Raw genomic sequence first — 23,012 nt, forward strand, 5'->3', positions numbered from 1 at the left:
TTGATAATCGATTCCGGGGAGTTTTGAATGTGATACACCCCCGTGACCTCGATGGCTGAAGGCTCATACCAATCTCAGCCCAATAAACTGGCTCCTGTGCCATGAATGCTGTGCTCATGTCCACAAAAATCCTACCCCGCACCTCTAACTGGGTCTTTGACCATTGCCTTAACACCCCATTGTCTTGCAAGAGATCTGGTGGCTCACCAGGCCACAATGCATGGTAAGTTTCCTCACTAATCAGTGAACATCCAGAGCCTGAATAAACTTTCATTACATGCTTGTGCCATTTAGCAGCACTGTGGCCATATGAGACCGACTGACTCAATTCAGTCTTATGTAGCAAAATGTTGTTTTTTTACATTTGAAAAAAGTAGATACTCAGAGCTAGAAAATGTTATATCAACACTACAGTTGAGGAACAATGTAAATCTGCTTTGAAAATTCATAAAATTGTAACCCCACTTTTGAGAAAATGTTCCTTGAATAATTTGGTACACCTACTGGAGAACTCTCCTTTGTCTACACCCATTCAGCATCGTTCACACCCTCTTAAGCCTTGGCCCCACCCATCTCTTTAAGGATTCACGTGAGGCCATGTGCTAAACAGAGTGAGTATGGTAATGTACTATACAACAAGAGATTTTAAGACTAAAGGGTGGTTTAAACTAGTTCTATCGACATTTCTGTATACAGTTGTCGCAGTGACATCCTGAACATTCTATTGTCGTCCGACATCAAACTTGTCGTTGTCGTTATAAGAAGTATAAACACAAAAACGACTGGCTGCATGACATCAGCAGCCTGGTGGTCCAAAATATCATAACTGGTGTATTTTAACACCAATAAACCCATCCATTTAAAAACCAGGCCACTAAAAGCAACTTTCTGATGAATGATTTGGTTTGTTTCTGGCTTGTTAGCTGACTAGCCAGTTCAAATACTGACCATATCATATAGCTGACAAGGTCTTAACTTTAGCTAATTTGTATTCATTATTACAGGAAAATAAACTTACAACAAGATCATTATTTACATGTTAATGGCGAGCTAATTACAGAAAATAGCTTACGGTTGTGAATGTGACAAAATAAAAGCAGGGCATTCTACTGGAGAATTTTAGAACTTGGACACCCTCTCGTTGGCCTAATGTTATATCCTAATTTGACTTTGGTGCAGGTCATGTTGTTCTTCATATTACCATCTCTGGTAAACACTCTATATAAAATAAAATCAATGTTTATTTGTCACTTGCACAGGATACAGAATGTGTAAACGGTGCTGTGAAATGGTTACTTGCATAGTGGAGTCTTTTGTTAAGCCATGTATCAATGAACCATAATCCCAACTAATACTACCATGCACCATGCATGAATCTGCAGGTAGCTAAAGCTAACCAACTAGGTTCAATGTTAGCTAGCTAGCTAACATTAGGCTATAACTAGCAATGCAAATGGCTTTCTGAGATACAACTAATATTACTATACAGGTCACACACGTAACGTTAGCTAGCTAGCTAACAGTACGCTTTAACTTGCAATGAAAATTACTTTCTGACAAAATAGAAATGTATAATATCTGAAAATGTAGCTAGACTCTTACCCGTATACATGGATGAACACTCTCGCTCTCTGTCATGGTTGCCCTTAGTTTGAAAATGTAATCCAGAGACATGTGTTTTATACAACAGCCTTCTGTGTTCTCTTTTCGACTCTCCGCATTTGGCAATCATCTCTCTGCTTTGACTAGGCATTCTACTGATTTCAAATCTCGGTCAACTTCAATGACAACAACACTGTTGATCACCTTTTCTTCCCCCATCACTGCCATCAGAAGACTGCAATGTCTGGTTGAATAAAAATATTTTTTTACCTAATCAGGGATTTCCTCATCTTCTGATTCATTTTCAGAGTCAGAGAGACTCAGCATGGCACAATCGTCCTCCTGAAAGTAGTCCATCACAACTTTTTCCCATTGATCTTCATCAATAGAGCTATTAACTTCATTGCAGCAATGTTGATAGCATTAGCAACACTTTTTCAGTTCTTTAAAAAAAAGCTGATTATCCACACAAACTGAACAGCTCATGTTATAGATAGAAGCATGCTACATGGCAGACCAATCTTAACTCATCTCCTGGCATGTCCAGCCCATCCATTATCTCAGCCAACCATGGCTAAACCAACTAGGCTCGTAATTTAACAATTTTGTTTGTATTTACAGATGGCATACAAGTTTGTTATTAATGGACATGAAAGTTGACATGTTCCAGAAGGCATTTCTGCCAAAAACACATTTTGATTAAAAAAATAAATAAAAAAAAACATTGAAGTAGTGAAGTGTACGCCTAGCTTCTTGAAACGGGTCACATATTGGCTTAGATGTGATGGTAGAAAGATTAGAATTTAACTTTGAGCATCAATCTGAGCCTACTATAGTCGCCCCTACCTGACTTAACATCAATAGTAGGGGCTAAAGTAACAAAATCCTTCAAGGAACCTTGGAACCCAAACAATCTTATTCCGATGTCTGAGCCCACTTGTTTTCCTTAGAGCAGATTAAATAGCCACGACATAAAAAAGCATGTGTAACTGTATGTATTTTGTCAGGCAGGGCCATACAGCACAAAATGAGAGCACATTTTACTTGGAAAGTTGTCTTTTAGTCAGCTACCAAAAAGTAAAGCTTACATTCATCATAAATATTCATTGTTGGCATTTCCTCCTATTGTATCTCTGTGTTTACAGGTCTATATTTCCAAGATGCATTAAGATTTCCTAATGCTCTTTGTTTGTGTATGGAGGACAGACACCGGACTACTTGTATTAAACATTTTAGCAATATCAGAGTTTGCAATATTGGGTTACATTAGGTTATGCGGCCCATCCCCCCTCCAGCCAGGCATTATTCTGCACTTTTTGAGGTTAGGGGGTGTGTCACAATATCTATACATTTAACCACTTTTACAGTAAAATATATTTACACAACCATCCATTTCATAAATGGGAGACATTAGGGATCAAAAAAACATGGTTGTGTTTTGTTCTACTGTACCAGTCTAAAGTTTGGACACACCTACTCATTTTTTACTATTTTTACATTGTAAAATAATAGTGAAGACATCAAACCTATGACATAACACCTATAGAATCATGTAGTAACCAACAAATTGTTAAACAACTATATTTTTAGATTCTTCAAAGTAGCCACCCTTTGCCTTGATGACAGCTTTGCACACTTGGCATTCTCTCAAATATCTTCGGGAGGAATGCTTTTCCAACAGGCTTGAAGGAATTCCCACATATGCTGAGCACTTGTTGGCTGCTTTTCCTTCACTCTGCGGTCCAAACCATCTCACTTGGGTTAAGGTCGGGTGATTGTGGAGGCCAGGTCATCTGATGCAGCACCATCACTCTCCTTCTTGGTCAAATAGCCCTTACTCAATCTGGAGGTGTGTGTTGGGTTATTGTCCTGTTGAAAAACAAATGATAGTCCCACTAAGTGCAAACTAGATGGGACCATATCACTGCAGAGTGCTGTGGTAGCCATCCTGGTTAAGTGTGCCTTGAATTCTAAATAAATCACTGACACTGTCACCAGCAAAGCACCCCCACACCATCACACCTCCTCCTCCATGCTTAATGGTGGGAACCACACATGCAGAGATCATCCATTCACCTACTCTGTGTTTCACAAAGACATGGCGGTTAGAACTAAAAATCTCAGTTTCATCATAGCGTTTGCTGGTTTTTGCGACTGCACTTAAAGAAGCTTTCAAAGTTCCTGACATTATCCGTATTGACTGACCTTCATGTCTTAAAGTAATGATGGACTGTCATTTCTCTTTGCTTATTTGAGCTGTTATTGCCATAATATGGACTTGGTCTTTTACCAAATAGGGTTATTTTCTGTATACCACCCCTACCTTGTCACAACACAAAATGCATTCCAGGTGACTACCTCATTAAGCTGGTTGAGAGAATGCCAAGAGTGTGCAAAGCTGTCATCAAGGCAAAGGGTGGCTACTTTAAAGAATAAAATGTATATAAAACACTTTTTTGGTTACTACGTGAGTCCATATGTGTTATTTCATAGTTGCGATGTCTTCACTATTAATCCACAATGTAGAAAATAGTCAAAATAAAGAAAAACCCTTGATTGAGTAGGTGTCCAAATTTTTGACTGGTACTGTACCTCGGGTAGGGGTATCTCAAAAATGTTTGGGCATTGCCACTAGCCTAATTTCCATAACCAGAAACAATCATATTTCACAGATTAACCATGGTCAAAAGGAGTGAATGATTTTAGAAGATTTGGATTGAATACCTACTGAAGTATACTGAGGAAAATCAATGGGATTATGAAACATCAATTTATTATTGGCCTAACTGCCAAGAGGTTTCCACACATCTTGGGCACATGTGGAATCCGTGTGGCTGGTCTTTTAATCTGTCTCATTGGTTATGTCACAACATATACCGCTATTATTGTCTCTATCTACATTCAACATGTTTTACATCTACTGTATTTTTTTATTGAACCTATATTAAACTATTTAACTTTATTTACAGCTACTGTCCAAGTGCTACATACTGAGTACATGGTGTCAACATTAATGCAGTCGCTGGTTATTTTTGCAAGGGTTTCCCCTTTGATTAAACTTTGTGTTTACAGAGAGACTAAATGAGATCATCTCATTTGCAGTTTGAAATTCTTCCAACAGCCCCAATTTATATAATTTCACCACAGCATTGGTGAGGTTCATTAGCTATGTTCTGCTATGCTCCAATTACGACTGTACACATTGAAGATAATCTCATAATTTGCAATGGATTGCTCGGCAGAAGTTGTATATAATGTCCCCTGTGACTGCAATGATGTATAATAATTTGCCACATCCCAATCTGTGCATACAGAAGTGCTTTGATGTGGCAGTAGCATCTGCAGGGAAACATCTGAATCAAAACAATGTTTGTTGTTAAACAGCCTTTAATCCATCAGACAGATGTCTTTTTAATGTTTTCAATTAAGAGTTTAAGGAACATAAGATATTTCACTTGATTAACCTCCGATTTGAGCTCATTTTAATGTCAATAGAATGTGATGCATGACAGCATTGTGACAATAATTGCGTCAGCATAATGGTATGCACTGTGTTTATTAGGGGCGTTTAAATTCACCCCACACACAAATCGATTATTGCTTTTGATACAAAATCCAAATCTACCGGAGGTTACATTTTTCCAGCTTTTCTACACATACTGAAAAGCTCTTGCCATAGTACCTAAAAATGACACATGCAACACTTTGCCTTCGGAAAGTATTCAGACCCCTTGACTTTTTACATATTTTGTTATGTTACAGCCTTATTCTAAAATTGATTACATTGTTTTCTTTCCTCATCAATCTACACACAATACCCCATAATGACAAAGCAAAAACATGTTTTTAGAAATGTTTGCTAATTTATAAGAAAGAAAAAAACGGAAATATCATATTACGTAAGAATTCAGACCCTTTACTTAGTACTTTCTTGAAGCACCTTTGGTAGCGATTACAGCATCGAGTCTTCTTGGGTATGACGCTACAAGCTTGGCACACCTGTATGTGGGGAGTTTATCCAATTCTTCTCTGCAGATCCTCCAACATGCACTGTCAACTGTGGAACCTTATATAGACAGGTGTGTGCCTTTACAAATCATGTCCAATCAATTGAATTTACCACAGGTGGACTCCAGTCAAGTTGTAGAAACATCTCAAGGTTGATCAATGGAAATGGAAATGCCCCTGAGCTCAATTTCAAGTCTCATAGGAAAGGGTCTGAACACTAATGTAAATAAGGTATTTCTGTTTTGTTTTTTATACATTTGCAAAAATGTCTGAAGACCTGTTTTCGCTGTCATTATGGGGTATTGTGTGTAGATTGCTGAGGAATATTTGTTCTTTAATCCATTTTAGAACCAGGCTGTAACATAACAAAATATGGAAAAAGTAAATTGGTCTGAACACTTTCCAAAGGCACTGTATATATACCATGTTAACCTATCCAAGTCTGAGTACATTTATTTTAGTAAGCAATCCTTCCTGCGGATGAGGCCTGCAGTTCAACGAACATGATGTGTCAGATACACAGCAGCATATGAATGATAGCCCCTTTCTACTCTAGTGAGAACATTTAGTAGTCATTATTCCATCATTATCATCTTTGCCAGCGCCTCTGCAGACCTCTGCCCGTTAGAGAGGCTTATCTGTAATGGAATTGAAATATTAATATAGTCTATTTTCCAGGAAAAAATGGGCGAATCATGTCCTCTTTATACTGAGATAGGAGGGGTTTAGTGTAGACATAATGGCTGTGCTCCTATTTGGTTCCATTTCCTGACACACCATTAGCTTGTAGAATGAGGGAGAGAGGGGGAAAATGATGCCATTATGAAAATAACACATTAGTAGAGCGTAGGATGGTCAAATAAAATCAAATTTTATTTGTCACATGCACCGAATACAATAGGTGTAGACTTTACCGTAAAATGATTACTTGCGAACTCTTTCTCAACAATACAGTTAAAAAGTAAGAAAATATTCTCAAAAAAATTAAGAATTGAGTAGTAACTCAATAAAATAACAAGGCTATATACAAGGAGTACTGGTATCGAGTCAATGGCGGTCCGTTTTAATGAGCATGGCGTTATTTCTATTACAGCATATTGGATGACTGTCATTCATATTCCATTCATCCAGCTCAATGTAACATTGATAGGTTAATGCTACAACATGATACCAAAATGTTCCCTATACCCATCATGAGTTTACTACAACCTAGCCTACGAATGAAATTTTACAACGTAGGTGCACAGGTCAAGAGAAAATTGTGAGTAATCAAGGTGACAGACAGTGACCCATTCAATACCACCTTACACACTCTAGCCTGCATCTAGCTGATATAGTCCAACAGCAAAATATATATTCAGGTATGTTTATCCCCGTTTCATTCCGTTTGCTTCCATTTATGAAATATTTTTCAACAGAATCGTCAGAATGAATACAAACCTGATCACACGCACACACAGTTCACTTTCATAGCAGCCACATACAAATAGCATGATCATTTTGTTTGTTGTATAATTCCTCCTCGCATCTACACGCTCTCCTCCTCTCACCTTTTCCCTTTGCTTGTGGACTTCAGTGCACAACGCATCAGCTGTCTGTGACCGTCATTTCATAACTGCTAACTGCTACACACAGCCTATATCGTTGTCACCATATTAGCTAACGTCATAGTCAACATAGCTACTAGAACTAACACATTAGTAAACCTGGTACAATCATGCCTTACAATGTACAGTCAGCAAGCAGTTTAGCAGTTACACTGGTGGGTCCCGGTGATAATAAATTAATAAAACCAAACGCTTGCCTTGACTTGGAAGAATTCCAGTGTTGGATAGCCATAGCCAGCTAGCTAACATAGCATCTCTCTCTGAAACTGGTGTTTGAGTAGGCTAAACTAGCTAGCTGCATTCTCTAGCTAATTGAAACTGAAAGTGGAAAAAAATACAAAGAAATATAGCTAGGTCTCTCTTGCTTCCTCATTTTTAAAGAAATTAATTTGTTCAAAACTGTTCAAATATTGTCTTTCGCTCTCTTTGAGTCAACTACTCACCACATTTTATGCACTGCAATGCTAGCTAGCTGTAGCTCATTATTTCATTATCTTTTGATTTGGTGGAAAACATGTCAGTTCATGCTTCAAGAGCTCTGATATGTTGGAGTATGTCTTCCGGAAGTTGGCATAATTACTGTGTATGCCTATGGAAGGGGGTGAGAACCATGACCCTTCTTGGTTTTTGTATTGAAATCAATGTACCCAGAGGAGGACAGAAGCAAGCAAGCTGTCCTATGACTACACCGTGATGCTACCCTACAGAGTGCTGCTGAGGCTACTGTAGAACTTAAAACCGTGTGTTTTAATCAATTATTTGGTGACGTGAACATATTTAGTATAGTTTTATCTAAAATTACAACTTTTTTAATGAAATTCATAGAGGAGCATGGTCCTCCCCAGTCTCCTCTGAAGGGTACGAGGTGTGATATCGAAAGGCGTTGGTTTTACCAATTAAACTCCCAGCTACATTTCTTCCTACACACTGTTACTTGATTAGGTCGACACAGATATTCTAAGGTCTCAATTAAATGCAATTTATGTAGAAAAACATTCACTTTAAATTGGATATTTTGCTCTTCTGTACTTTGGGTAATTTCAACCACTGAGTTCCTCTACTGAACTGTCGAACTGAATTTGTTAGTGCCAAGCCAGTGGGGAGTTTTTTTTGAGCTGTTGAGTGTTCAGGTCACGGGTGATTCATTAGCATGTGAAGGTGCTTCGGTGAAAATAGGTCCCTCAATCACCTAAATGCCCTCATTGTCTCTCTGTGTCCCCCCCCTCTCTCGCCCCCTGATTTGCTACTCCTATTTCCCCTCACTCATCCACATATTTTTTTTGTTTTATTCTCTCCCTCCCTCTCTTTCTCTCTCTCTCACTCTGTCTCTCTTCCTCCTCCTGCCTCCACCCCCGTATGGGGCCAGAGAGCAGTACCTTTACGCATGGAACGATCAGGTGCATTGATAATACACTGAGTGCGCAAAACATTAGGAACACCTGCTCTTTCCATGACATAGACTGACCAGGTGAATCTAGATGAAAGCTATGATCCCTTATTGATGTCACCTGTTAAATCCACTTCTGTGTAGACAAGACAATAGAGACATTTGAGATTGTATATGTGTGCCGTTCAGAGTTTGAATGGGCAAAACAAAATATTTAAGTGCCTTTGAACAGGGTATGGTAGTAGATGCCTGGCTCACCAGTTTGAGTGTGAACAACTGCAACGCTGCTTGGTTTTTCACGCTCAACAGTTTCCAGGCTTTCGACAGTCCATGCCCTCAACATTGAGGCTATTCTGAGGGCAAAAGTGGGTGCAACTCAATATTAGGAAGGTGTTCCTGATGTTTTGTACACTCAGTGTACTTATTTATGCAAGACAAGTATTCATTGACCCAAGGCATGGTTGATTGAAGGTTTCCTGCCTTATTAAGACTGAATCAGAGTCCCTTGTTAATTAGACTTCGGACTTCTGTTTGGTTATACTGTAGGTGGTTGTACTGTAGGTGGTTGTACTGTAGGTGGTTATACTGTAGGTGGTTGTACTGTAGGTGGTTGTACTGTAGGTGGTTGTACTGTAGGTGGTTGTACTGTATGTGGTTATACTGTAGGTGGTTGTACTGTAGGTGGTTATACTGTAGGTGGTTGTACTGTAGGTTGTTATACTGTAGGTGGTTGTACTGTAGGTTGTTGTACTGTAGGTGGTTATACTGTAGGTGGTTATACTGTAGGTGGTTGTACTGTAGGTGGTTATACTGTAGGTGGTTGTACTGTAGGTGGTTGATATGTGTTGATGTGTTTAGTGTGTGGGTGGGAGTCGGTAGAAGTTTAGAAGATTTACAACTTGTACACTCACATTAAACTTGTTTAACTTATGACCATGAACATTTTATTTGTATTGTATCTTTGAATAAAGACATTGACTTGTGCACTTGGCAGTCAGCAGTTTTTAAGCACTGGTAAATGTTTATTTACCATTTTGAATGGCTCCAAGCACACTTCCAACTAGCATAGTACTTTATAACACTTCATAAGCAGAACTCACTGACAGAGATGCGTAACATTCATACAATATTTACTATTACTTATAATGAACAGCATTTCAGAGTAAATTTGGAGCCATAGATGTTAAACAGTACTGTAAAATATAAATAATAATTCGTCCCAACCACAAGCATCTTGATTTCTCCAAAGCACACACAAACATAAACAAACAACAGGAGGAAGTGGTGGTTGGACCAACTATTTTAGAAACCACAAGTATTACAAACATGGATTTGTATGTTACTCTGAGTGACAGATTACAGTGATGATATGTTTCTGTGGTGATGGGGGGGATGAGGGGGTGCATGCAAAAGAGAAAGGGATTTATTGCATAACTTGTTGTACTGTACTTGTGCATTTTTTGTGACATTTAAGGGATGCTTTGTTTACTTTTCTACAGGCCCTACCCACTCTTTCACCCATCCTCTTTCTGTTGTTGTCCCAATTCCCATGGCAATATGTGCCCTCAGCCCCTTCCCTGTCCATACCCTGGCCCACTGCTCTATTTTTCTCTGCCCATGTCCTACACTGCCGACTGTGTCCTACCCTGCCCATGTCCAACCCTGCCCTGCTGTGACCTGCTCTGACCTGCCCTTTAACTTCTGTCCCTTCACCTCACATACTTTCAGTGACATAAGTCCCTTCCCAATTTCTCCAGTAGTTTGATCTTTGGGGGGAATTTTGTTATCTCCACCTTTTTTATCTCCATCTTTATCTTAGTTATCTCTACAAACAGAAGACACTACTTTCATTTGACCACTACTGATCCCTTGTGTTCTCTGCTGCCTTATTGGAATGTCTGAAGTTTGTCTTATCATGTCCCTCTCTTATCCTTGTCCCTCTTCAGCCTGTGAGCTGATGAACCAGGGCATCCTGGCTCTGGTGACGTCTACAGGCTGTGCAGCCGCCAACGCCCTCCAGTCCTTGACTGACGCCATGCACATACCCCACCTGTTTATCCAGAGGAACGGCGAGGGCACACCACGCACCTCCTGCCACCTCAACCCCAGCCCTGATGGGGAGAGCTACACCCTGGCCGCTCGTCCGCCTGCACGCCTCAATGACGTCATGCTGACCCTGGTCACTGAGCTGCGCTGGCAGAAGTTCATCATCTTCTATGATGCCGACTATGGTGAGTGGGGGAGAGGGGTGGGGTAGAGGGTGCGTGGGGGTTGATGGGTGGGTGTTTGGAAATCATAGTGGAGTGTTGTATTTTGCAGGTTTTGTTGAGTGTTTTTGTATGTGCAACCTTCAAAATACCTCTTCTCCAATGAGGAAGGCCAGTACAAGGTTGATGATGATGACCATAGTCGTGATAGCCAACCAGCTGTAATCAATAGGAGAAAATGTTTTTTCCTGAAACTATATTGACAATAAATTGTTCTGTTGACAATGCTGATCAATGTTCAAAGGGATAGTGTGACATTTTGTACTTACGCAGAGTGAGATGAACTCATGGATACCATTTTTATGCTTGCTCTTCCTATAGACTTCCATTCATTGTGATAACGCCATTAGCAATAGCTCCAGAAACCACCTTCAACTTCCTTCATAAAAATGGTGTCCATGAGTTCATCTGACTCTGGGTAAACACAAAAATGTTGCCAAAATGTTGCACTATCCCCTTAACTGGGTGTTTGTGGTTCACACACCTCCAATTATCGTTTTGTCTACCTTAGATTCCCATTGCACTCTTTAGTATGTTCTGTTTACAATGAACGGTACATCTGAACTGCCAGGATGAAAATATTTTGGATCTTTTCTCCAATGCCTTTAATTACAGTTCTCATCATAAAGTCATTTTTGGGTGCTTCTGAAGCATAGATTAAATATTACTCCCTGTCAAGGTTGGTAAATCATTCCAATGAAATCACTTCATAAGACATCATCGCTTCATGTTCTCATGGTGTATGAGCATTATATCAATAGTAAATCACTTCATATCACAGTTCACATAAATAGTAAATCTGGGGATCTCCATAATGAGGTCAGAGTGTTTAGCGATTCAAAACGATTAGAACATGTTGTCAAAGCCATACACTGACTCGCAGAGGGGATTCTTGTGTAATTGCCTAAAAAGTTGTGTTAAATCCTTGGTCATGTTCATGTTAAAGGCATTATGTGTCATTTTATTTATTACATTTTTTTTTAATGAAATTCAACCAACAGTACAAAGGGGGAGGTTTTTTTGCAAGTGCTCTGCACGCTGATTAGGTTAGGGTGGGACTTGTGTTTTTCATCCCATGGCCACAAGGAAAACAGTAATAATAGATTGCACTCTTGACATGGTTCTTGGAGAAGCTAGTCTTAATTGACGGGATTATTTAATTCATCTCACCTATAACTAACTCCCTTTAGGCCAGACCTTTTCTAATCCACTTTTAGAACACTGTAAACTCTGGAATAAGCAATGAATTGCAGAAGTTGTACACCCATTCATAGATGTTTGAAAGTAGATTGAGACCTGTGGTAGGGATACTTTATCATGGACTCATGCTCAACACACTTTCAGTAGACACATAAATAAATACTATTGTATATTGATTTTCCTGTTATAACATCGGCAACTCAAGAGTTTGTCATGACATTCTGGTTGAATACGTCGTGGTGTAAGCATTTCACTGTTAGTCTACATCTGTTGTTTACGGAGCCTGTGACTAATACAATTGGATTCAATTTTAATAAGATGCAACTAATCAGGGATAGGAATAGACAAGAAGTATGACTAAACAAAGTGTTCATTCTGAGTTTAACCAGGTCCCATTAGTGTTAAATAATGAATAAAGAGACCAGTTTTGACGAGACAGTAACACTGACATCCACATCCTGGTGTTACACTCTTTAACTCAGCACTTCAATTACATTTCCAAACAGTCAAAATACCCTCACTGCAGACGAGAGATTTAAGAACATATCATTCATATGTTCTCCGAGTGTGATCGTATCAAAATCCCTGTCTTCTCCACTTCCTCTGCCTCTGGTCTATCTGTGGTCTGAGGATTAATTTGACGCTCTAGGATGTATTTCACAAAGCATTCTGACGCTCTAGGATGTATTTCACAAAGCATTTTGACGCTTTAGGATTTATTTCACAAAGCATTTGACGCTCTAGGATGTATTTCACTGTCACGTCCTGACCAGTAAAGGGGTCTTTTGTCATTGTAGAATGGTCAGGGCGTGGCAGAGGATGTTTGTTTTGTGTGTTTTGGGGGTTTTGGTCTAGGGGATTTTGGTTCTAGTTTTCATTTTCTATGTTTCGTTTTCCAGGTTTGGCCCGAGTGTGGCTTCCAATCAGAGGCAGGTTTCTTTCGTTGTCTCTGATTGGAAGCCATACTTAGGCGGCCTGTTTTCCTTTGGGTTTTGTGGGTGGTTGTTTTCCGTTTTGTCCGAGTACCTGATGGAACTGTTGGTTGTCATTTTTTTTGTTATTTTGTTAAAAGTGTTATAACATTTAAAATAAAGAAGATGAGCACTATACCCGCTGCGCCTTGGTCTGTCCCTTACGACGCCCCTGACATTCAAAAAGCATTTTGTCACTCTAGGATGTATTTCAGAAAGCATTTTGACGCTCTAGGATGTATTTCACAAAGCATTTGACGCTCTAGGATTTATTTCACAAAGCATTTGACACTCTAGGATGTATTTCACAAAGCATTTTGACGCTCTAGGATGTATTTAACAAAGCATTTTGACGCTCTAGGATGTATTTCACAAAGCATTTGAAAGCTCTAGGATGTATTTCACAAAGCATTTAACACTCTAGGATGTATTTCACAAAGCATTTGACGCTCTAGGATGTATTTAACAAAGCATTTTGACGCTCTAGGATGTATTTCACAAAGCATTTGACACTCTAGGATGTATTTCACAAAGCAGCACATTAATACCTGGTGCGTCAGGTAGTCATCTTCCACAGTTGTACAACTCTGGTTGTGTAATTCTGCATGTGTAAGTGATGCATGCAAGTCCCATGCAATTTTTTTGCACAGAAATCTGAAATAATTAGAGTAACTTCTTCCGTTAGCTGCTCCTCTGTCTGTCCCCCAATCTGAATGTGAGTAGACATAGTAACTGCTCCGTTTCGCTGCTGCTCAGCGCTCAAGACACAGTTCCCTGCTCACACAGCTGATAAAAACCACATTACAAGATGTTGGCAATGAAGGCATCCCTTCTTCCCAGAATTGGATGAACTCAATACTTCTCTTGAAGGCAATATCATTCACTGACGTATGTTGGTATCTGAGGTAAAGTAGTGACTGCTCAGTGGACATGGCTACAACTGGAGGAGCGAGAGTGAGCCGAAGGAAGGGGGGAAATTGCCAAAATGACAATCTGCTTCTCTGAATTGCCTTGGGAATGCCTAACACTGTAAGATCTTAATAATTTAGCTAGTCATGTTGGCAATGGAACAAGCTTTCAAATGATGCCCACCTGACCCAGATTGTGATTTATAATGAACATTTTATGGATTGTGTAAACAACAACAGTAAGTGTGTGATGGCAGGGATGCAGGGCTCTGTTCCAAACAAAACAACTACAAATGTGCTTGCTCTAGTTCCTCAACGACACAGCTAGGAGAGCTCAAAAAAAGCAGTAACATTTCAAAAGTAATGTTACTGAATGTATCCGGAGTATTTTCAGATGTTGTCATGAACAAATGCGGCGAAAAGTACAGTAAATGTAAAATGCACATTAAATCAACAGTGTAATGTTTGTATTCTGTATTGTCAGGTGAACTATTGTGTCCTCACCTCAGTCTAATAATTTCACCATCATCTCCAAACTGTTCCCTTTTCATTTTTACCATGGTTATGCATATGCTTTCCATATTTCTTCTGAAAGAAACATTTCAATTTATCACTATCCATATAGGACAATACCCATGTGTGTAAGGGGTTAAGTAAACTACTGTATATAAGCCCTAAACACACAGTTCGTTTTTTTCATGAAATGCCCCACACATTGCATATTTCTACTACCTATTCCTGTATTGTCGATCCTGTCCCGAACTTGACTCTAGAACTTGACTCCCATTCCTGCCCAAATCCCACAGACCTGCAAGACCCGCGGGAGTCCTGTTCCCGTGTCATCCTCTACTGCAGATAACAAGCTCTTGACCCATCTGGTCATCATCCTGTCATGACAAAGTACTTAATTACGTTTGAATATGGTTGTACAAGGAAGTGACAAGCATTTTGTTTATTTGAATTTCTCCCGGTATGGAGTCAGTTGTACATTCTTATGTGTAAATATATCACTTGTGAAATACAGCAGCAGCTGATGAAAAGCTGAGGCTGTATTGCTCCTTGCCGAGTGATCAGTCGACTGGCGCTTTCTGCACTTCTACTGTGCAGACAGATGTTAGGCAACATATTAGTTATACCCTCCTTGCTCCAGGCACCATGGTGCTGTAGCATTAAAGTCCATGCCTAATAGTATTACCTAATAACATACAGTATCTAGTTAGCTGTATGAATGTCAATGCTTGTAATGACTTGACACAACAGTGGGCCTTACAGAAAAGGAAGTTGTGTTTGTGCAGAACTCATAACGATTTGTCTGTATATGCATCATCAAAGCACACTTCTGTATTTCCCATGAGATATCTCTGGTGGTTTGTAAAAAAGGGGCATGCTCAGGACTGAAGAGGTTAGGTTCAGTTTATTAGGATCCCCATTAGCTACTGCACCTGCAGCAGCTACTCTTCCACATAAAACATACAAATACTTGACAAAGTACAGTACCATTATAGAGAAAAACAACATACGATATTTAATTAAATAAAATATAAAAAATAAAATAGGAGTTATATATTGGAAAGACACCGAGATAACAAAAATACTATTTACTCACTATATATATATTCTTATATACAGTACATTTAAATTAGATCTTTAGAAAGAGGAAAGGCGCCGTGATACAATACATTTCTTATCAGAAAAAAATGAAGTAAAACTTGTTTTTGCCTGAGTAACCTCTGGTGGCAGAGCATTCCACGTTGACATATACATAGCTCTATACATAACTGAGCAACGCATTAAATTTGTTTTTGGTTTGGGTACCGTGAAGAAACCCATAGTGGCGTGTCTGGTGGGGTATGTACTGTATGTCTGTTTGAAGTGTATGCAAATAGATTTTTACAAGTGGCTAGGCATTATCAACACACAAATGATTCTTAAAAAGAGTAGAAGAGAAGATGCCAATTTCTCCTCAACCATCAACCATGAAAGACTATCATGCATGATATTGATGTTAGTTATGTGTGTCCAGTTAAGGGTAAGATGTGCTGCTTTCTTTTGAGCCAGTTGCAGTTTTCTAGGTCTTTGCACCAGAACATATTACCGGACAGTAATCAAGATGGGACAAGACCAGAGCCTGATCAACTAGTACAGTTGATCTTTGTGTCAAAATATTTTTTATTCCAGACATACCTCTCCTCATCTTCACCACAACTTTGTCAATTTGACTTGACCATGATAACTGTCCATCTGATGTTACAAACCCTTTATGCACAAATCCAGAGGTTTAGGTCTGAGAGAATTCTTTGAACCAAATACAATGTTTTTGGTTTTAGATGTATTTAAGACCAGTTTATTGTTAATTACCCATTTGGACTTGCTAAGAATCCCAGTGAGCTCACTGTCTGTAGCTGCTGATGTGTAGAGAGTGCAATCATCAGCATACATAGTCATTTTATCTTCTTGTAAGGAGAGTGGCAAATCATTTGTTAAAATAGAGAAGAGTAACGGCCCAAGGCAAATACCCTGAGGGATACTGCACTGTAAATATATGATGTTGGAGAAGCTTCCATTGAAGAATACTCTGACTTATTTCTGATAAATAGCTCTCTAACCATGTGACGGCAGGTGAGGTAAGGCCATGACCAGTGAGATTTTTCAATAATAAATAACATATGATGATCAATAACATCAAAGGCTGCACTGAAATCTAACAATACAGCTCCAACTATAATCTTATCCATTTATTAGAGTCAGAGCAGTACAAGTTAAGTGCCCTTCCCTATATGCATGCTGAATATCAGTAGTTGTTCTTTTAAAAAAAGCATTGCATGTGTTCAAACACAATTCTCTCCATCAGTTTACTAAGAACAGCCAGCAAATTGATTGGGCAGCTGTTAGAGCCCAGCAAATGGTGCTTTACTATTTTTAGGTAGTGGAATTACTTTAGCTTCCTTCCATGCCTGTGGACACACACTCCTTTAGGCTTTGGTTGAAGACATTCTCAATAGTTTCTCATCTAGGTTATCTATACCTGGCGGTTTATCATTATTGATAAATAATATTTTTTCCATCTCTTCCACGCAAACTTGACCAAATTCAAAATAGCAATCCTTCTCTTTCATTATTAGATCTCCAATACACAAATATTATGGTTCACTGTTTTGTTGTCATTTCACTTCTCAGTGAAGTAATCAGCTGAGCAGCCTGACTTGTTTGCCACCTTTTTTTGCATCATTTTTAAATTCATCATCGATCCAGGATGCTCTAGCAGTTTTCAGTTTCTTAACAAGTGCATGTTAGTCAACAATTGGCAAGAATAATTTTACAAATACTCCCAAGTCGTCTGGATTATCCTACTTATACACATCAGACCAACATAATTGTTTTAACATATTCTACAAAAAAACATTTAGTATGATCTCTTATAAATAGTTTTAGGCCCTGACTTTGGTACCAAAGGGCTTTCCTTGTTATTGCCACAATGTTATGGTCACTACAGCCAATGGGAACTGATATTGCTTTAGAGCAAAGCTCTGCAGTATTAATTAATATTTTATCAATACAAGTGGATGTCACAGATCCAACACTATTGGTATATGCTCTCGGTGGTGTTGGTTGAGTGATAACCTGGGTCATGTTACAGTCATTAGTCACAGTAAGAAGCTTTCTCTTGAGAGGACAACTAGATTATAACCAGTCAATGTTCAGGTCACCAAGATAAGAATACATTTAATCAGAGACATTATCTAACACCACACACATATTCCCCAGATACTGACAGTTTGCATGAACTTATGTCATTACATACAGTATGGGTAGGCTAATCCTTTAGTTAAGATTCATGAAGACAGCTGTGGTATATCAAATCAAAACAAATAAAATCAAATAAAATGTTATTTGTCACATGCGCTGAATACAACAGGTTTAGACCTTACTGTGAAATGCTCACTTACCAGCCCTTAACCAACAATGCAGTTCAAGAAATTGAGATGTTTTAAAATAAAAAGTAACACAACAAAATAACAATAACGAGGCTGTATACAGGGGGGTAATGGTACCTAGTCAATGTGTGGGGGTACAGGTTAGTCGAGGTAATTTGTACATGTAGGTAGGGGTAAAGTGACTATGCATAGATAATAAACAGCGAGTAGCAGCAATGTACATACTCCAGTTGGCCATTTGATTAATTGTTCAGCAGTCTTATGGCTTGGGGGTAGAAGCTGTTAAGGAGCCTTTTGGACCTAGAGTTGGCACTCCGGTACCACTTGCCGTGCATTAGCAGAGAGAACAGTCTATGACTTGGGTGACTGGAGTCTTTGACCATTTTTTGGGTCTTCCTCTGTCACCGCCTAGTATATAGGTCCTGGATGGCAGGAAGCTTGGCCCCAGTGATGTACTGGGCCGTATGCACTACCCTCTGTAGCGCCTTACGGTTAGATGCCGAGCAGTTGCCATACCAGGCGGTGATGCAACCGGTCAGGATGCTCTTGATGGTGCAGCTATAGAACTTTTTGAAGATCTGGGGACCCATGCCAAATCTTTTCAGTCTGCTGTGGTGGAAAAGGTTGTGTCATATGTATTTGGTAAAAAGTAATATTGTCAAAAGTTTAGTATTTGGTCCGATATTTCTAGCACACAATGACTTCATCACACCTGTGACTCTAAAAACTTGTTGGATGCATTTGCAGTTTGTTTTGGTTGTGTTTCGGATTATGTTGTGCCCAATAGAAATGAATGGTAAATCACGTATTGTGTCATTTTGTGGTAACCTTTATTGTAAGTAACTATAGAATATGTTTCTGAACACATCTACGTTAATGTGGATGCTAACATGATTACGAATAATCATGAATGTATCATAAATAACGATGACTGAGAAAGTTAGATGCACAAAGATCATGCCCCCAAAACATGCTAACCTCTCACCATTACCAATAATATGGGAGGTTGGTATTTTTTGAGGGGTATGAAATGTATGCCCCTGTAACTTAACAGTCATCATTATTCACGTTTCATTCATGATTATCTGTAATCACGGTAACAATATATCAAACACATGTTTGATATCAAACTTTGGTCCATAGCCCATAGCTCCATAGCATTTGGTACAGCTCTCATGCATGTATTCTGTTGGAATGGAGGAATTCATGGAGCATCGATAGCCTAAAGCTCCACTTCACTAGCTATCTCAGCTTTGAATCTGTTTTGGTAACGGTACACGTCTGCAGAGGACTGGACTGTAATGGGAGTTTGTCCATAGATGCGATACTGTAGTTAGTGTATGTTGTATTTAGACTAGAGTTGCTACAGTAATGTTGTCACGCTGACTGTTTGGCTGTTTGCTTTTATCGCTGTTCAAGCAGCTGGTTTTGTGTCCTCTGGGCTAAACTCAGACAGCATTAAATGATGTTTGTTAGTGATGCCCATTTATTCACATGAATGCATCAATGGCACCCCTTTTAAATGTCTCCTCTGTTTCACTTATCTTGTCCCATTTGTCATTTCGCATTTTCAACTCATCATTTTTGAGTTCATGTGAGTATTGCTTGGTTAGCGATAGCTTCCAAATTATTTGAGCACTAGGAGAATGGTGTCCCACCCAGGGTATTATCATTTGAAAATTATATTTTCTTGCATATTTATGCAAAGGAGATGGAAAACCATGTATGCCTATACTGTATAAACAATTTTTAATTTGGAGAATTCTGCTGCTCTTTATTTTTGGATTTGACCTGTATTTCTCCAGATTGGCAGGATTGCAGGGATGTACAGTAGGTGAAATAAAGACACAGTGAGTTACAAGAGTTTTACATAAATACCAACTGTCTGACCAATACTGTCCTATCGTGGCAACTCTCATCCATGGTCTTGGATGATCAGTCATCAACAGAGATTACACTGATGTTTCTGCTATTTTGAACTTTGAAAACCCCACAGATAGAGTCAATGTTGAGGAGGAAAGAGGAAAAACTATTTTAAACTCAACAGAGAAACAAACTTTCAGTTTGCTTTTACGGATCACCGCAAAAGTACTGAATCATTCATTGTACCTTCTCCAATGCTCTGCTTGTTTCCCACTGGGCAAAAACTGGTTGAATCAACATTGTTTCCACGTCATTTGAACAAAAACATTAAATGTGATGATGTTGAATAAAAGTGGAAAAGTGATTGGATTTGGGAAAGTCATCAATGTAAAGAAGCGTCATTTTTTTCACCCAACTTTTAACCTAAATCCAATGTCATGGTGAAATGTTTTGTTGATTTCATTTTGAATTCGCATTCGTTGACAACTCAACCAAATGTAAATCAAAGCTAGACGTCGAAGTGACGTCTGGGCCCAGTGGGATGCTTGCAGTGAAGTGACAATGACAAATTAAAGTAGTGGGGTGAGTTCATGCACTGAATTAAATGAAGCTGTGTTTACATTTAGGTTTTGACCATGACCGAGAGACAGTTTAGAGGGCATGTTGTACTGGATCTGCACTGGGACTCTTTCTAGAGGCATGAATGTCCCTGGTGGGGTTGAATGCATGATAATAAACCATTATTGTGTGTTCAGTGGAAGTCAAATCTGGTCACTTTTCTTATCTAACTATTTTCAGTCCATTAGGACTGACATTTTTGCTGGTTTCTATCTCTGCTTTTATCAGCAACAAACATTGTCAATCAATGACTGACCAGGATGAAGAGAAAACTAGCAGAGACTGTAGGTCTGTAGAACCAAGACAGTGGACATCTACTTTGAAAAGTTTGGATATGCGAAATAGTTGACTTATCTAAATATTGAGAAAGGCTATTGGGATGTGCATAGACACTGAGTATACAAAACATTAAGAACACCTGCTGTCCATGATATAGACTGACCAGGTGAATCCAAGTGAAAACTATGATCTCTTATTGATGTCACTTGTTAAATCCACTTCAATCAGTGTAGATGAAGGGGAGGAGACAGGTTAAATAAGGATTTCTAAGCCTTGAGATAATTGAGACATGGATTGTGTATGTGTGCCATTCAGAGGGTAAATGGGGAAGACAAAAGATTGAAGTGCCTTTGAACGTGGTATGGTAGTAGGTGCCAGGCACACAGTTTTTTTTCATTCTCAACAGTTTCCTGTGCGTATCAAGAATGGTCCACCAATCAAAGGACATCCAGCCAACTTGACACAACTGTCAGAATCATTGGAGTCAACATGGGCCAGCATCTCTACACCTTGTAGAGTCAATGTTCTGATGAATTGAGGCTATTCTGATGGGAAAAGGGGTGTTCCTGATGTTTGGTACACTCAGTGTATAACACCTATATAAACACATCTATTGCAGTAAATCATGACGGGCCCTGAATGCACCATGTTCCTCCCTGGGTGGTGTCGAGATTACCTGGGCTCCATAATGAGTGTGGAGTGGGACATCTGTCACTGCCCTCTTTACGGCCTGCTCTCTTCTCAGAGGAGGAGATATTAGACTGGTATTAGGTGGGAGATTGATTTAGCTGCCGCACACTGCAGGAGATGGGTCTTAATGCGTAGCCCCTTTTCAGATGAGTGGATGAGCATAGGCAAACAGAGGAATGTGCTATGGGCTTGTTTAATGAGCAAAGTAAAGAGAGTTGGAGCAAGAGAAAGGTTAGAGGAGGATATGGACTGACTACAAAGTGGGAGAGAGTGAAATGGGAAAGGGGGGATACCTAGTCAGTTGTACAACTGAATGCCTTCAACTGAAATGTGTCTTCCGCATTTAACCCGACCCCTCTGAATCAGAGGTGTGGGGGGCTGCCATAATCGAGAGCAACTTTTTATTTACTGGCCCAACGCTCTAACCACTAGGCTACCGGAGAGAGGCGTGGTGGAAGATCGTATTGTATAGAACTGGATTTTGTGGTGTAAGACAACAGCAAGCATTTTTGGGCCCAGTATCTTTTTGTAAATTAAACTCAAATCTTACTGCTGGTAACTCCATTAGCATTCCTCCCCAAAAAGAAAGAGAGAAAGAAAGAAAGAGAGAGAGCGAGGGCTGAAGCTAACAACATTTACACACTGGAAGCAAGGCACAGGTGAGCTTTGCCACATTATCATTTTTAGACATGGTAAACCTGCTAATCCTCAAGACACTTGCTACAGTGGTTCAATCTGAAATGCTGATTGCTTTATCATGACTTACTGACTTATTTTATTTGCACACACAGTGATTACTTTATCCCAAGCTAGGGTCCCATTAGGTTGTTATATTTGTTGGGAAATAAGCCTCTGGGTTTTAATTCATGATCCCCTTTAAATGAAATTGTATTGGCGTGGGAAATCAACAAAATGTATAGCTTGCTTGAGTCCCTCTAGGAGTAAGGAGTTGACAAAGTAATTATAGTGAAACAGAATAGTACATTGAGGAGTCATTGTTTTGCAGAAAAGTCTTTACAGGAATGAAAAGTGCACCCATTTTAATTTAGTACCGTTTAAAGTGTCAAATACCTTGATTTCTAATTCTACATATTGATATGTAAGAATGTCATGGGGGAGCATGGATTCTAATGAGTGAAGCAATAGAAAATAATTTTAAGAGACTGAAATGCAATACAATTTAAGGCACTTTGAACCCATCATTTCTCTGACTGGTCATTTTTACAGTATCACCCAATACATATGTCAAAATACAAATAGCCGACCAATCAGCCTGTTACCAACCCCTTGTAAACTTTTGAAAAAAGTTATATTGTGGGTAAATAGTTACCTTACAGAACATAGAGGGTGTTCTTTAATGGAAGCCTCTCCAACATAATCCAGGTAGAATAAGGAATTCCCCAGGGCAGCTGTCTAGCCCCTTACTTTTTTCAATCTTTACTAATGACTATGCAAAGCCAGTGTGTCTTTGTATGCGGATGACTCAACATTATACACGTCAGCTAATAAAGTGACAAATGACTGCAACACTTAACAAAGAGCTGCAGTTAGTTTCAGAATGGGTGGCAAGGAATAAATTAGTCCTAAATATTTCAAAAACGTAAAGCATTGTATTTGGGACAAATCATTCACTAAAGCCTAACCCTCAACTAAATCTTGTAATGAATAATGTGGAAA

At 39.2% G+C, this 23,012-nt stretch overlaps 1 protein-coding gene across 3 annotated transcripts in view; it reads left to right on the forward strand.

The window, feature by feature from the left end:
• The window catches only part of LOC106607602 (glutamate receptor ionotropic, delta-1), a 480,220-nt gene that overhangs the window by 246,222 nt on the left and 210,986 nt on the right, over positions 1–23,012 (forward strand). For all 3 annotated transcript variants that reach the window (XM_014204697.2, XM_014204704.2, XM_014204701.2), the window contains one exon: positions 10,551–10,835. In XM_014204697.2, the coding sequence (XP_014060172.2) occupies positions 10,551–10,835 (285 nt within the window). The remainder of the gene's footprint in view (positions 1–10,550; positions 10,836–23,012) is intronic.

This window comes from Salmo salar, chromosome ssa01 (genome assembly GCF_905237065.1).
Source record: "Salmo salar chromosome ssa01, Ssal_v3.1, whole genome shotgun sequence".
NCBI lineage: Eukaryota > Metazoa > Chordata > Actinopteri > Salmoniformes > Salmonidae > Salmo > Salmo salar.